This window comes from Triticum urartu, chromosome 5A, assembly GCF_056163025.1.
Source record: "Triticum urartu cultivar PI428250 chromosome 5A, HENAU_Tu73, whole genome shotgun sequence".
Lineage (NCBI taxonomy): Eukaryota > Viridiplantae > Streptophyta > Magnoliopsida > Poales > Poaceae > Triticum > Triticum urartu.
Genome location: NC_141877.1, coordinates 222,502,289 through 222,520,200, shown reverse-complemented (window position 1 = coordinate 222,520,200; position 17,912 = coordinate 222,502,289). Strand labels below are relative to the sequence as shown.

At 46.0% G+C, this 17,912-nt stretch overlaps 1 protein-coding gene across 1 annotated transcript; it reads left to right on the top strand.

The window, feature by feature from the left end:
- The first annotated feature begins 6,119 nt into the window (after window positions 1–6,119).
- On the top strand, window positions 6,120–7,088 carry LOC147970859 (uncharacterized). The gene has a single exon (XM_087522705.1). The coding sequence runs from the start codon at window positions 6,120–6,122 to the stop codon at window positions 7,086–7,088; it is 969 nt and encodes a 322-aa protein (XP_087378831.1).
- Window positions 7,089–17,912: the final 10,824 nt, after the last annotated feature.

Sequence of the window (17,912 nt, the reverse complement as noted above, 5' to 3'; positions counted from 1 at the left end):
CCGAAACGACAACCTTTGCATGATGCCTCGGTACTCCGCGGCTGCGCTTGCACCCTTTGCACCAAAGAGGAAAGGAGGACACTGCGCGGGCTGGCACCTGCCTGGCGCCCTTGGTCATCATGGCTTGCGTCACGGGCACCTCGTGAGGTACCCCGCCTTGGTCTCTCCGCCTCCTCGTGGGCCAGCCTGATGAGGCCGTGCCTGAGGAAGCTTCGCGTCATCCGCCCCGCGAGGCTTGGCCCCTCGCGAGGGTCTTGGGTTTGTGTTGGTGAAGATGGGCCGCGCTGGGGCCCCCTTTGAGCCATGCCGCAGGCCGCAGGCAGGCAAGTCTGGGGACCCCCGTTCCCAGAACGCCGACACCCTCTACGGAGAAGATCCCCTTGGATTCAAGACCCCCTCTTGGGTGGCCCCATCAAGACCTCCTCACGGAGAAGAACCGGTTACCGTGTATCATCCGTTGTTGACTTTGGATCTTGTATCTCTCTTTGTGTTTCGAGGATCTAGCACATGTGTGATCTATTTCTTGTTGGTTGAGTGTTTCCCCTTGTTTTCCCCCTCGTGTTCTTCATGTTCCTCGTAGGGATCTGCTCCTTTCGTGAAAGATCGTCCATCTAGGGTTCCACCCTACATCATCTTGGTATCATGAGCCACGTTGATCACGATTTCGGAGCCTCCCCCGCCGTTTTCTAGCCTTCTTTTGCTTGATTTCGTCCTAAATTCGAAAATCCCCACCAAAAATAGGCCCAAATTTTTTTGTGATTTGTTGGTTTGATGATGTTTTGTTGATTTTGATCCATGGATTTGCTTGGTTTCGAGTGGATCTAGCATTTCCCCAAGTTTCCCCATCTTTCATCCACGAAATCTCATCAATTTTGACCCCGCATCTCGCGTTGACCCAGACCCACCGGACGACCGTCACTTTACCGGACGTCCAGAGACCCAGGAAGCACCGGACGACCGGAACCCCCTAACCCGAGCAGAATCACCGGATTTCCGACCCGACCGGACGTCCGGCGACCGGACGACCGTTTTTTCCGGACGTCCGCTACCTGTAGATATCAACTTTGCTCAAATTTTGTTTCGGCCATAACTAATTCATCCGGAGTCCGATTTTGACGTTCTTTAGCTCGTTGAAAAGCTCTTGACATCCTCCTTCCCACAAAAATACCACCAACATCTTTTGACTACATAAAATTTTGACAATTTTGGCATCTTTGCCTAGGACTTCCACCACATCATCCGCTACACCACCGACTTCCGCAACCTAACCAATTTTGTTCCCCGTCACATTAGTGGTTGCTTGAGGAGTGATTTGAGTCTCCTAAGGTGTCTAGGATACTTAGGGACGGTTGCTTCTTCATCAACCACCACCACCACTTCCGCATAGGCTTGACCACTATACACTTCCGCCACCCCAAGTTAACCCAATTTTGGTTGTGTTGAGAGTTGTGTCTCCTAAGGTGTTTCGGCTACTTAGGGACCATGCTTTCAACTCCAACACCGTATATAGTTCACTACCATAACCTCCACTTCCACATTGCCTAGTGCAACACCACCACTTCCCGCTACCACCATTTGACTTTTTCCCTTGAGATTTTGAGTTGTGGTTTTTTCGTTTCCTAAGGTGTTTCGGCTACTTAGGGACGAGTCTCCATCATCTTGGTATCTACATCAAGAACACCGCTACTCATCATCGCCAAGGACGGTAACCTCCATATCATCTTGGTATCGTGGTACCCCTCCATTGTACTTTCCCCTTGCAATTGCATTGTTAACCCCTAGCCCATTTTGTGTTACTTGCCTATCGAGACTAGCCATTTGAGTATTGCCGGCAACATTACTTGTGCACATTAGTGATCTACACCATACATTGCAGACATGCCATATCATATTGGTATCATATCATTTCATGTGCCTCAAGTTTGTTCCCGCATATACACAATTACTATCTTGGTTTGTGCATTTCGCAAAGTGGATATATAAAAAAAAGAATAAGCTTTTAAGCAAAAGAGAAAGAGCAAAGAAGCTTGTAAGCAATAGCCATAGCATCCACCACATTGCATAAGATTGTCATATCCGATCATCTTGGATCAAACACCGGGAACCATACATACATAGCATACTTGGGATAGAAAGTTATCCATTTTGAATCTTATAGGTTGTGCACAAGTGTCGTATCCGCCTAGTGAGCAATCGTGCTAGCGTCTCTCTTGAGTTGTGCAACACGAGTGTTTTCCGTGGATTCCACATTTTGTGCTCAGCCTTGGTTGCATGACCCCATTTATCTATCCGTGTGTGTGTTTCTGTGTGCCACATATTGCTATTGGTCTACTTGTTACACTTGCGAATTTGTGAGTCTCTTTCAACATTATTGACTCTTGCTAACATTTTGCATTAAATTTTTGTGCCACTATCCTCACCGAGCTTCACCATAAGCCTTACTTGTGTAGGTGTGAGAAACCGACAAGAATTGGTACCAATTGTGCTATTTCCTTGTCCACATTGGAGTGATCATTGATCCACTTTCAACTTCGGTCAAGGTACATTTGGTATTCGTTCTTCTCTTTCTCCACTCATATTGGCTCGAATCTTGTGATGGATAGGCAAGGCATTTCATCTCCGGTCTTCCACAACAACGACGGCGTGTACAACTACATCAACAACAAGCTTTCCGCACAAAAGGAGGAGCAAGATGCAAGGATGGAGGAGATTCAAACCTTGTTGATCAACCGTTCTTCCCCTTCATCATCCTCAAGGCGGCGACGTTCAAGTCACAAGTCTTCGCAGCGCAAAAATGATGCAAGCGCAAGTCGTCCACGTCCACATCTCCATGGCGACCACCATCATGTTCGTGATCCACCTCGTCATGAAGGGCAAGTCACCTCCAAGCAACATGTGCAAGACGACAACGAAAGACATCTACTACGAGCTCAAGCACGACAACAACACCATCATCATGATGATGCTCCACAAGCGCCTACCTACAAGTCGCAACAAGCCCTACTTCACGCCAAGTCCAAACTTCATGACCACAGGAGAAGACCGCGAGACAAGCACCACCAAGACGGAGCTACGGCTACACCAACCACTTTGGCATCTTCACCAAGCGACTTCAAGGCATCTTCGCCTTTGGATATATGGCATCTTCGCCAACAAGCACCTCAAGACTATGCTCAAGAGAAGCTCCCCAAGCTCAAGTCCGCGACTTCCACGAGCTACTACGACCTCGACATCGACCACACGGTTCCTTTCTATGGGACTCAAGAACCCGAGGAGTATCTCAAGTGGGAGCGTTTGATGGACGACTACCTCAAGCTACATCAAGTCCCTCCCGAAGATCAAGTGAAGTGCGCCACAAGGAACTTCCACGACTACGCGTCCACATGGTGGCTTCACACACCTTCGGAGAGCTACGACATGAGTTGGCCCAAGACGAAGAGAGCTTTGCGGCGAGATTTTGTGCCTCCAACCTACATGGAACAACTTCAACGCCAATTGGAAAACACCATCCAAGGATCCAAGTCCATCGACGAGTACTTCAAGGAGATGAAGATTACCTTGCGACAAGCCGGCGTGGACGACCCCATTTCGATGAAGTTCCACTTCATGATGGGATTGCACAATGACATCTCCAAGACGATCTTCCTCGAGAACTACAAGTCCCTCGACGACAACTACATTGGTGCTCTCAGGGCGGAACAAGAACTCATGAAGGCCAAGGCTTCTCGACCCCAAGCACACTTCTCGAAGACCAAGCTCCAAGGAAGCGAGCATGAGGATAGTATCACCAAGATGTCCAAGCCCGACGAGCTCCAAGACGGTACTCCCAAGTTCGACGCCATCTCTCTTTGTGGCATTGATGATGTCGAGTCCTCCATGACTCTTTTTCAAGACGGTGCGGCGACGAGTACGACTACGGAGACCCTCAAGGACCAAGCTTTGGAGGCGAGCGACACGGTGGCGAGCAAGGATGATGCTTCCATCTTAGGAGGCGAGAGTGATGATGTGCCCTCTTCGGCCTTCATCCACGGCGAGAGTGATGTTGTGCCATCTTCGGCCTTCATCCACGACGATGACTACGCGACGGTTGAGCATGGGATTTTCCCTTCGACCACGGCGACATGTGATGACTTGAGTGACTTTAGCCACCATATTGAGAGTGAGAGTGACTTCACCACTAGCCCCATATGTGATGTGTTGCCACAATTCCCATGTGAGGAGAGCCACAACCCCCACCACTTGAGTGAGATGAGTGACTCCACCCTATGTGAGTTTGAGTGCACCTATTTGGAGGGAGTGAGTGAACCACCACATAGAGAGAGTGAGATAGTTGATAGGTCATGTGAGGCCACTTTCAACACTAACAACTTGACCTCTACCTCTATTGTGTCTTCTCATTTGGTGCTAGGTCCCTTATATGATGACGTGCCGATTCTCAACAACTTCGTCCTACCTTTGGACAAGACGATGGCCATGGTGGAATATGATGCACCCCCACATGGTTCCATCCCAATGATGATCTTGACCACCATTTGGTCTTTCCCACCTCACCTACACCACTTGAGTGGAATGACAAAGGTAACATAGGTGAAGGTGATGCTCTTGTCCCACTAGTGGACTATCATGACATTGATTGCTTGCATGATGTTGATCAACCTATTTCCATGCTTCATGCTAGTGTGACTTCCCCATGCGATGATTTACCCATTTGTGATGAGTATGATGATTGCCATGTGGAGTCTATTAGTTGTGATGCCATGTTACATAGGATTTCTTGTGCTAATTCTCTCGGTCACATCATGTTTGCTAATCCGCTTGACTTGTCATATGCTATGCATGAGATCGACCACATGTCATATTTTCAATCTCTTCATAGTGACTATGCATATGCTATAAAAATGAACCCAATTTGCACATATGGCATAGATGACAAGCCCATGGTTATCGGCATTTGTTTTTCTTGTGATGATATTGATATGCTTCCTTTACATCATTTATCTCATATGCCATGCCATGACCACCTACCTTCGGATATGCATTGTTTTGGGTGTTGCCCATTTTCTCCATATGATGTTTCCAATATTGCTCATGAGGAGACCCCCATAGTTTCCTCATGCATTTTAGGAGATTTTGATCACTCCCATCCATTGCATGATCCTCATACTTATGTGCACAATATGCTTCCCATGAATAAACATGCTATTGATGTGCCATATACTTGTATGCTCAATTTGCATCCCCATCATGTTATACACAATAACTATTCTTTCATGATGGATGACATGTTCTTATACCATGCATCAAATTTCTTTGACCGATGCTTATCTTGTGCTAACCCACACGTACACATACACATCATGATGGATGATGTGTACATTTACCACACACACAATTTCTTCCGTTTGTGTCTCTTTTGTGTAGGTACCCATGAATTCTTGTCAACCTCGCAATCCCACGAGTTGACAAAACGAGCTCTAGAGAGCAATGATGGCTTGGGATCCCATGGAGTGTCTTTCCCACCGCTCTCTTCGCGTAAATACTTCGCGCATTTCTTCTACATGGCCCTCACTTGGCTATGGGTTGTTGTCCATTATATATCCTTTGCCCATCTTGCCATGTTCACTTTGCATGATATGCTCATTCACATGCTTTTGCCATGCATTTGTGACCCATGCTTTGCATTACACATGATGCTTGATTCTCATACTTGTATGTGTATTTGCAAGCTTGGTGGAGATATCACTTGTTATTGCCATGTTTGCTTTGTGCCCCATGCCTATGATTATACTATGATCTTGCTTTGTGTTCGTACTTGCGATATGTCATGTGCATTGCGTATGCCTATTATTTACTCACATGACATCTATGCCATGATTTCCTCTAGTGTGTTGCATCTTCGCTCCACTAGTTTGCACGACATGATTGTTATTGCTTCTTGTCATATCTCTCCATATGTTGCCTCTCTCATGCTAGATGATTTGCCATGTATTGAGTGCAATTATGCATTTAGTCTTGATAATGAGTTTGCCCCCATAGCATTCTCACATATATTTGGAGATTTTGACATATTCCTTATGAAGCATACTTGTCTTACCTCTTTGCACCATATACCTAGTGCCATGAATATTGCCATTTTTGCATCATATTCTTCACGCAATTGTGCTTCTAATGGTTATGTGCAAGAGAAGAGAACCATCATGATGGATGATGTGTTTATCTACCATGCACATACATTCTTTCTTTTGTTGTGTGCATGTGTAGGATACTTGGACTTCGTGTCAACTTCCACGTCACGTGAGTTGACAATCCGAGCTCTTGAGAGCGAACCACCTTCTACCACGACGATTCTACATCGCACTTGCTTGTACTTCGGCATTGTGAAGGACGCACAAGAACATGCTTTCAAGGTGATATCCTTCTCTTTTGAGAACCCCCAAACCATGAGCATGCATATTGTGGATCATACTACTTGTGTTGCTTGCACCATGCGACTTATTTGTCATCTTGGACCCCTTTCATGCGCACATGTTAGAGATCTAGCTTCCACTTGTCATTTTCACAATTCCATGCATCATGATATATATGACTTGTGTGTTGCATCCAATTCTTGGATTACTTGCTCCTATCACATGTTTGGTTGCAACAATGTCATCACTTCACATATGCCATGTCCCATTGACTGCTACATGCTTGCCTTGATTACCTCACACATGATGAACAATTGCTCTTTCCATTGTGTTAAGTGCCACACGATATTCACTACACCCCATGCACATTATGCTTGGATTGTCTTGCACTTGACCCATGTGTTTAGACACTTCATTTTACTTGGTGTTGTGAATGATTCATATGCCTACCATCGACCTTACATTGAGCAATTTGTGAATGCTTGCTATGAACTTGAGGTAGATGCTTCTTCTCTTGTCACACATATTTGCATCACTACCTCACATTCACATGCTTGTTTCCATGGTGTCCTTCTTTGTGCTCAATTTATATGCTTACATGCCATGTCACAATCCTTTGTCACACCATATGCTATGCTTGATGACAACACTTGTTGGGTGAATCACCTCTTGAATGCTTGATTTTGCACTAACGCTAACCGCATTTGTTTTTCCAAGTGTTTGTTCTCCTTGCTCCTTTTGAAGGACTCACGAGACGGTGCGACATTGAAGAGTGCCCATTTCAAGCTTCACGATGACGAGAACTTGGTTATCGACCACTACTACACGGCGATGCCATCTCTTTCCCATGGTGATTTGAATTTCGATCTGAGGTTGGATCTTTCCCAAGGGGGAGGGGATGATGCGGAGCATCCTATGGACATCACCATGTCAAGAGTTCATTCGGCAAGTGACACATGCGACATCTACTTCACATACATAAAGGTGAATCCTCTCCCTTACACGTGCTCACTTGACCCCTTCGAGGATGGTATACTACTTGACCCTCCATCGTGCATGCATAGGTATTGTCGGAGCTTCACGGATGATGAGGAGGAGTGCAAGCGCCAAGGATCACCTACACCATCCGCGAAGGAAGCCTGGAAGAGAAGACGCAAGAAGAAGAGCTGTCGAAGAAGCTCCAGCCACCGGACGACCGGTCGGGTCCGGACGTCCGACGCCTGAAGATCCACCGGACGACCGGTCTAGACCGGACGACCGGTGTCCCTGCACCCGAGCCAAACGAGCGGACGTCCGATGCCACCGGACGACCGGTCCAGACCGGAAATCCGCTACACCAGCATCCGAGCCAGATCGAGCGGACGACCGGCCCCTACCGGACGTCCGGCCGCCCACGAGCCACCGGACAACTGGTCCCCAGCGGACGTCCGGTACCTGGCTGTGTCCAGTTGCGGGCTGAGGCCCATGTACCCCTTCACTTTCCCCCCATTTACACTAAGACTATAAATAGACCTCTCCCTCCTCCTTTCTAAGGTAGCGTTGTGATAGCTCATTTGAGAGATAGAGCTACGCTCATCCATTACGGATCTACTCCACGAGAGAGACCGCGGCCCCTCTACGGAGAAGATCCCCTTGGATTCAAGACCCCCTCTTGGGTGGCCCCATCAAGACCTCCTCACGGAGAAGAACTGGTTACCGTGTATCGTCCGTTGTTGACTTTGGATCTTGTATCTCTCTTTGTGTTTCGAGGATCTAGCACATGTGTGATCTATTTCTTGTTGGTTGAGTGTTTCTCTTGTGTTTCCCCTTGTTTTCCCCCTCGTGTTCTTCGTGTTCCTCGTAGGGATCCGCTCCTTTCGTGAAAGATCGGCCATCTAGGGTTCCACCCTACATCAAGGTGTGCAATACCCAGCATATATATCATCAGGGATCTCAAACGTTGTGTTGACCTCAGCCCTCTTTCCTCCTTTCTGTGGATTCTTACCATCAGCCATTTTCTTCAGTTGAGGAATTTGAACAATTGAATTCTTTGAAGAAGTATGCAACTTTTCTTCGAGGAACGCTGCAAATGAGTTAAGTTGATGAGAACCTAGTGATTCAGCAGCTGACATGAGTACCTGTGAACAGAGTATAGTTGCGAGGAATTTTGGAGAGGTCATATGCGTTCTCAAAAGGTTTTGTAAAAAAATAACAAGTTTGAGGAATTTGACCAGATGAGTCTTGAAGAATTTCACTAAGCGTTCTTTGTCTTAGGTTCCAGAGATGTGTAGATCAATTGAGGAATCTTGAAGAAAAACATAGCTTAGAGAAACGAATCAAGAACAGATGATATGTGAGGTGTTTTAGTGTGTGAGGATTTTAAAAAAACACCTTTGAAGATTTTGTAGAAAACATTCGAATCAAAGAGGGCAGTAAAAGTAACTTCTAATTACCCTGGATGAAGAACGTGACGAACTGAGAGATGGAGAGGTGAAGTTCGTCTGTGTAGATCTTCCACGCCCTAACTCGGCGAAGGAAGACGGCTACGGCGGCGGCGGAGTGAAGATTTCCGCGGCCGGCGTGAGTACGGCGGCGACGAGGTCGAGGCAGTGAAGCTCTTCCTCACCGGCGACGATGAAGTAGTGGCGGCGCTAGGGTTTGAGAAGCTTGAGCTGGAGAGAGGTCGAGCGGAGTAAAAGAAGTGAGGAAGGGGAGAGGGGTATTTATAGCCATGGTGAAAACCATTCGCCTGAAGAATTTGGACGAACGTGCCCCTGACCCTTCTCATTCACATGACATGTGCCACCCACGTACTGAGAAGTGGAGATCGTGTTAGATCGTGGGTGAGTGGATAAGTATGTCATGGGATGCGGAACGGTTTGAGCGGCAAAGCCGAAAATTGGATAAGATAAGTTAAAAGTTTTGTTCGCAATTTCTTCAGCTGACAAGGACACAGTGAAGATTTTGAACGAGTTTCAAATAGAACGCACATGAAGAATTTGTGAATAGATTGGGTTGAGTATAGCATAGAGGGGAAGGGTCCGATCACATTCACTTAGCAGAAAAACCAACTTGAAGAATTAGCCATAAGTGAATGCTGTAGAGGACATAAATTCACATATATATAGCCAATAAAGAAAAACGACGGAAACAGTGAAGACAATGCAAAGTTGAAGAATTTGAACAACTGAGGAATTTCAACTTTTGGTGGTGGCGTGACCCACCGTATAAGAATGATGATTTCAGACACCGCGTACAATTATCGTACGGTTCTGAGAATCAAATTCTTCGTTAATTTCTTCACACTTAGAGTGTTATTCTTCATTGATTGAAGAAAAACGTTTCTTTATGTGTTGCACATCTAAGTCATTAATTTTTCATAAGTGTTAGGATGAGTGTCCTTTCCAGAGAACATTCGAAGATTCTAGGATATTTAGCTCACACCGCAACTTGCTAAATCTCTTCTCATCCAAGGGCTTAGTGAAGATATCGGCTAGCTGTTCTTCTGTCTTCACATGCTCAATAGAAATGTCGCCCTTCAACACATGATCACGAAGAAAATGATGACGAATCTGAATGTGCTTAGTCTTCGAGTGTTGAACTGGGTTGTGAGCAATCTTGATGGCACTCTCATTGTCACAGAGGAGAGGCACATTCTTCATGTTGATGCCGTAGTCCTTGAGAGTTTGCTTCATCCATAGCAATTGAGCATAGCAAGAACCAGTGGCAATATACTCAGCTTCAGCAGTAGATAGTGATACGCAGTTCTGTTTCTTCGAGGACCAACAAACCAAAGATCGTCTGAGGAAATGACATGTACCAGATGTTGACTTGCGGTCCACATGATCACCAGCATAGTCAGAGTCAGAATATCCAATGAGATCGAAAGCCGAGCCCTTGGGGTAGCATAATCCAAGTGTTGGTGTGTGAGCTAGATATCGAAGAATATGCTTCACAGCCTTATGGTGTGATTCCTTCGATGTAGCTTGAAATCGGGCACACATGCAAACACTAAGCATTATATATGGCCTAGATGCACATAAGTACAATAAAGAACCAATCATGGAGCGGTATACCTTATGATCGAAGTCAATACCATTTTCATCAGTGCACAGATGGCCATTTGTGGGCATAGGAATTTTGACGCCTTTGCAATCTTGCATGCCGAATTTCCTCAGTACATCCTTGAGGTATTTCTCCTGAGATATGAATATGCCATTGCGTTGTTGACGAATTTGAAGACCTAAGAAGAATTTTAATTTTCCCATCATAGACATTTGATATTCTTCACTCATCATGTAGGCAAATTCATCACTATAACGTTGGTCAGTACAGCCAAAGATAATATCATCAACATATACTTGGCACACAAAAAATTCACCAGCATAAGATTTAGTGAAAAGAGTAGGGTCGAGTGAACCGGGTTTGAAGCCTTTTTTCATGAAGAATTCCTTCAAGGTATCATACCACGCCCGTGGGGCCTGCTTGAGGCCATAGAGGGCCTTGTTGAGTCTGGAGACTTTGTCAGGATTCTTTGGATCTTCAAACCCTGGGGGTTGAGCAACATGTACTTCTTCCTCAAGATTACCATTGAGGAATGCACTTTTCACATCCATTTGATATAAAGTGATATCATGATGGTTAGCATAAGCAAGTAATATGCGAATAGCCTCAAGTCTAGCAACAGGTGCAAAAGTTTCATCGAAATCAATTCCTTCAACCTGTGTGTAGCCTTGAGCTACGAGCCGTTCCTTATTCCTCACCACAAGGCCATTTTCATCTTGCTTGTTGCGGTAGATCCACTTTGTGCCAATGATATTGTGCTTGTGAGGATCTGGACGTTTGACCAGTTCCCAGACATTGTTGAGCTCAAACTGATGTAGTTCTTCTTGCATGGCCTGAATCCACTCAGGCTCCAGAAATGCTTCATCTACCTTAGTGGGCTCTATGATAGAGACAAAAGCATAGTGCCCACAAAAGTTAGATAAATGTGAAGCTTTTGAGCGTGTGTGTAACACCCTGGATATGATTTACCCAATTTGTACTCCAACTCTTGCCATTTCCGGCGTTAAGTTATTTTATTTTCTCGGGATCGGGTCTTTGTCTCCGTGTGTTGTTATCGTTGTCATGCATCTCATATCATGTCATCATGTGCATTGCATTTGCATACATGTTCATCTCATGCATTCAAGCATTTTCCCCGTTGTCCGTTTTGCATTCTGGCGCTTCGTTCTCCTCCGGTGGTCATTTCTACCTTTCTTTCGTGTGTGGAGATTAAACATTTCCGGATTGGACCAAGACTTGCCAAGCGGCCTTGGTTTACTACCGGTAGACCGCCTGTCAAGTTTCGTATCATTTGGACTTCGTTTGATACTCCAACGGTTAACCGAGGGACCGAAAAGGCCTCGTGTGTGTTGCAGACCAACACCCCTCCAATTTGGCCCAAAACCCACCAAAACCTTCTCCATCATCTAGAGCGTTCGATCACGATCGCGTGGCCGAAAACCGCACCTCATTTGGGCTCTCCTAGCTCCCTCTATGTCTATATAAAAACCCCCCATTCCAAATCCCGGGTCTCCTCCCCCGAAACCCTAAAAACCCCAGATCCGCCGCCGCCGGACACGTCCGAACGGCGCCGGACACGTCCGCCACCGCCCGCAGCCAACAGGAGCTCGCCATGTGGCGCCCGCGCGCCCCACTTCACCGCCACCGCCCGAGGCCCACCAGGCCCGCGGGAGGCCCGCCAGCGCCGCCCCGCGCCTCCTCTTCTCCGACGCCGTCCACCCGAGTCTGCCGGCCGCCGCCCTACAGCACCTCATCGCCGGCGACGTCAGATCCGCGACTCCGGCCGCCACCCGCGCCGGAGTCCCACGCCCACGGCGCCCCGCGCCCGCCGCCCTCCTCCGCAAGGCCACCGCGCCGGATCCGCGGCTCCGGCGAGCCCTCGCGGCCACTCCGGCCGTCCCCGCGTCAACCACCTCGCCGGAGCTACAGTGGCCGCCGGCGTTCCTCGATTCGCGCGCCACCCAACGAACCCTAGATCTGTGATTCGGTTGACTTCTTCCCCTCTCCTCATTATTTTTTCGCATACTTTGACCTGTGATATCTCCGCATCTGTAGCTTCGTTTTGGGCATATAGCATATCAAAATGTTTGTCTCAGAGAGCACATCATTTCATTCCATTCCATCATTTTCATTTGAGTTCATATTGATGCCCGAAATGCTGTTAGAAGAGTGCTACTTGAGATAATTGTCAGATCTGCTACTCCATTTAGATATTTGTCATTTTGCCATGATTATTGTGTGCACGATATGCCCATGAGCTCTACATATGTTTTGTTAAGGGTTTTGCCATCTTTCCAGAGGTGCAACCCATATATTTTTGTGATGTGTGTGGTGACTAGCACAAGCTTGCAAAGTGAGGCACTTGGTAATGCTGATTTCAGGGACTTAGCATTTCCACTAAGTCCTTGAGCTGTTTATCTCATATGGCCATATGTTCATGTTGTTTCCTAGTGATCCGTGCCTCTTTTGAGGATGATCATTAAGGATGTTTTGTTAATCTTGTAGTTCTCTATCCATCCATGTCTTTGTTTGCAATTATGGAGCACCCTAGCTTGAGTCAATCGAGCTCTACTTTTGCTACTTCGTGAATCTGGGCAGATTGTCTACTTGTTAGCGATTTTGCCGAGGATGTTGTAGTTGATCCGTGCATGCTATGCTATTGTTCTTGCCATGTCTAGCTTGCATTTTGTGTATTCTTGATGGGTGTATGCTTAGCTTGTCATGACTTGCTCCGTAGTGAGTGCATCGAGCTCGTAAACATGCCTACTTGATATCTGTTTCAGCATGCTCCAGTTTTCACTAAGTCTGAGAACTGATTATGTTTTTGCCATGTTCACATGCTTGCAACTGTATTTTCTGATCCCTTTTGGCTCAAGGTCACTAAGGGACTTTTTTTAATCTCTTTGATTAGCTCCATGCCATGCTTTAATTTGCCATGTTCAGGTCCTGTAGCATGTAGTTTTGTTGCTCCGAAGAGTGCTATCTGATCTGAAATTCCAGACAACTGTTAATTTCACTAAGTCTGAGATCTGTTTACCATATGCATTTTTGCCATGCTTGTTTGTACCTGTTAATGGATGATTTGGCCGTAGCTCAGTGCTAGACTTTTGTTAAGCATCTTAAATGCATCCCTGCCATGTATTTTTTTGTCATGTTTGGGTGTTGTAGCATGTTCATCTTGTTGCATTTAGATGGCTACTTGCTGTAAATCGCAGACCGGTGTCATATTTGAATCGCTTGCCATTTCCAAACCGTAACTCCGATTCCGGCGTTCTTTATATTGTTTTCAAGCGATTTCATCTCATCTTTCCAGTGGCACACTTGGATTTCCAAGTTGGGTCCAGGTTCATGCATCCCTTGTCAAATCTTGCATATGCATCCCGCATCGCATCCTGCATAGCATACCATGTTTGCATCATATTGTTTGATCCTTGAACGTGGTTGATTGTGTTCTGTTTGCTTGTTTGTCTTGTTTGGATAGAGCCGGGAGACTAGTTCGCTAACGAGGAGCCCGTTGAGTTTGCTTTCGAGGATCCAGTCAACTCTGACAGCTTTGCACGCAAGATGATCATACCCTCGAAATCACTACTATCTTTGCTTTGCTAGATGCTCGCTCTTTTGCTATGCCAATGCTACGATGCCTACCACTTGCTTTCAAGCCTCCCAAATTGCCATGTCAAACCCTCTAACCCACCATGTCCTAGCAAACCGTTGTTTGCCGCTTTGCTCAGCCCCTCTTATAGCGTTGCTAGTTGCAGGTGAAGATTGGAGACCGTTCCTTGTTGGAACATTATTTACTTGTTGGGATATCATTATATTATCTTGTTATCTTAATGGACCTATATACTTGGTAAAGGGTGGAAGGCTCGGCCTCTCGCCTAGTGTTTTGTTCCACTCTTGCCGCCCTAGTTTCCGTCATATCGGTGTTATGTTCCCGGATTTTGCGTTCCTTACGCGGTTGGGTTATAATGGGAACCCCTTGATAGTTCGCCTTGATTAAAGCTTTTCCAGCAATGTCCAACCTTGGTTTTACCATTTTCCACCTAGCCTCTTTTTCCCTTGGGTTTCCGGAGCCCGAGGGTCATCTTATTTAACCCCCCCCCCCCCCCGGGGCTAGTGCTCCTCTGAGTGTTGGTCCGACCGAGTAGACTGCGGGGCCACCTCGGGGCAACTTGAGGGTTGGTTTTACTCGTAGGGTGTCTCATTTGAGTGTGCCCTGAGAACGAGATATGTGCATCTCCTATCGGGATTTGTCGGCACATTCGGGCGGTGTTGCTGGACTTGTTTTAACCTGTCGAAGTGTCTTGAAGAACCGAGATACCGAGTCTGATCGAAACGTCTCGGGAGGAGGTCTATTCCTTTGTTGACCGTGAGAGCTTGTCATGGGCTAAGTTGGGACTCCCCTGCAGGGATTTGAACTTTCGAAAGCCGTGCCCGCGGTTATGGGCAGATGGGAATTTGTTAATGTCCGATTGTAGATAACTTGAACCTTAACTTAATTAAAATGAATCAACTAAGTGTGTTACCGTGATGGCCTCTACTTGGCGGAGTCCGGGAAGTGGACACGGTGTTGGAGTAATGCTTGTGCAGGTTGCTCTCTAGTTTCTCGCTCGCGCTTTGCCTCCTCTTCTCGCTCTCTTTTGCGAACGGGATAGCCACCACATATGCTAGTCGCTTGCTGCAGCTCCACTTATATTTTTACCTTGCCTTACCTATAAGCTTAAATAGTCTTGATCACGAGGGTGCGAGATTGCTGAGTCCCTATGGCTCACAGATTACTATTACACCAGATGCAGGGCCTGATGATTCCGCTCCAGGTGACGCGCTCGAGCTCAAGTGGGAGTTCGACGAGGACTCTCAACAATACTATGTTTCCTTTCCTGATGATCAGTAGTGGTGCCCAGTTGGGGGTGATCGGGACCGTGTCGCATGTTGGGTTATCTTCTATTTTGGCGCCGTAGTCGGGCCATGAGTGTTTGGATGATGTAATGTTATTTATGTACCTTGATTGACGTGGCGAGTGTAAGCCAACTATGTTATCTCCCCTTTTATTATCTATATTACATGGGATGTTGTGAAGATTGCCTAACTTGCGACATATGCCTTCAATGCGATTATGCCTCTAAGTCGTGCCTCGACACGTGGGAGATATAGTCGCATCGAGGGTGTTACAGTGTGAGAGGACCTGGTGCTTTGATGTCATTGATGATCTTTTTAACTTGCACTTCTTTTGTAATGCAAGGATGAGCTGGTTGTCGTTGAGGAATTTGATCAGCATTCTCTTCAGCACCATTTTCTTCAGTATTTTCTTCAGGTGCATTAGCTTAACGTTCTTCATGTTCTGGAATGAATTCTTCAGCAGATTCTTCAGTAGGAATGACATCCTCGGTAGCCTTGAACTTGATAGTTTCCTCATGTGTTGGTTCATCTATCACAGTAGGTAGGTGCTCTCTTTGCGAGCCATTAGTTTCATCGAACCGCACATCTACAGTTGCAACAACCTTGTGAAGAACATTGTTGAAGACTCTGTAGGTGTGCGAGTCCTTTTCGTAACCAAGCATAAAACCTTTATGTGCTTTCGGTGCAAATTTTGAGTTGTGATGAGGATCTCTAATCCAACATTTAGCACCGAAGACTTTGAAAAACTTACATTGGGTTTCTTATCAGTGAGGAGTTCATACACAGTCTTCTTGAAGAATTTGTGAAGATATACTCTGTTGATGATGTGGCACGCGGTATCAATTGCCTCAATCCAGAAATGACGAGGCGTTTTGTATTCATCAAGCAGAGTGCGAGCCATCTCAGCAAGAGTCATGTTCTTGCGCTCCACGACGCCGTTCTGATGAGGAGTATAAGGAGCAGATAACTCATGAGTAATACCAAGTTCATCAAGGTAGTCATCTAGACCAGAATTCTTGAACTCAGTTCCATTGTCACTTCTGATGTGCTTGATCTTCACACCAAAGTTGGTTGAAGCCCTCGAGGAAAATCGTTTGAAGACTTCCCGCACTTCATGTTTGTAAGTAACAATGTGTACCAATGTGTATCGAGAGTAATCATCAACAATAACAAAGCCATATTGAGATGCATCATTTGAAACAGCAGAATAATGATTAGGACCGAAGAGATCCTTGTGAAGCAATTCAAATGGATGAGTGGTGGTCATGATAGTCTTTGCTGGATGCTTAGCCTTTGTCATCTTCCCAGCTTCATAGGCTCCGCATAGGTGATCCTTGAGGAATTTGACAATCTCGATGCCGATGACATGCTTCTTCTTCGCAAGCGTGTGCAGATTCCTTGTGCCTGCATGACCAAGTCGTCGATGCCAAAGCCAGCCTTCTGAAGCTTTTGCAAGTAGACACACGGCTGGTTGTGGTCCTATAGAGAAATCAACAATATACAGATCTCCTCTCCTAAAGCCTTCGAAGACTTTGGAATTGTCAGCTTCCATAACCACAACACAACGGTACTTGCCAAAGACAACAACCATATCAAGATCGCAAAGCATTGAGACAGACATGAGAATGTATCCTAAGGACTCGACAAGCATGACTTTGTCCATGTGTCGATCCTTTGTGATCGCAACCTTACCTAGACCCAATACTTGATTTTTGCCTTTGTCGGCAAAGATGATATGCTTCAGATGCGACGGAGATAATGGAGCATCCATCAATAGATTCTTGTCACCAATCATGTGATATGTACATCCACTATCGAGGACCCACTCAGTGGCTTTGGGTTGATCATCCTGCAGATGAATTAGTGCAACTTACGAACTCATATACTTCATCGGTGAAGAATATGACATCAATTCATCAGATCAATTTCATCAAGCAAAAGAACAGATAAAATAGTATGAGGACATGAGAAATGAAGGTTCATTTCTTCATGATTAGCCTGCGTCCTTTCAGGCATACTCAGGTCTCCAGCAAATTCTTCAGACGATTACGTACGTCTGGAGACCTGACCCTGCAGAAGAGATTAGTTCTTTTTCCTCACCACCCACATCTAAAGGGGTGGCAAAGATTTCATCACTCTGCGAGCTCCATACGAGAAAGGTGGCATAGAAGCCAGTCCATTTCATTTCACATAAGTGGAGTTAGGATAAGCATATGAATAAGTAGAGAAATTCTTCGAGGACTTGTGAACATGATGATTAGAAGAACAATGCTCATATTCATAGCCCTTAGCTCTTCCCTGTGAAACAGAGTTGTTAGCACGATGATACTCATGTGAGGACTTTGATCCTTTTGAGGAATTTGGTCCATATGAAGAATTTGATCTGGGGTTCCTATTCTTCATAGGTGGTGTCCTGAGGACATTCACCTGAAGACTTTCAAGGCACCTTTTGGGAACCCAGATTTTCTTCATAAGGGGACTGTTCCTGCAGTTAGTGCCAACATATCTAGCAAATACTTCACCATTCTGACTTTTGAACAGTTTATAGTTGGAGTCAAATGA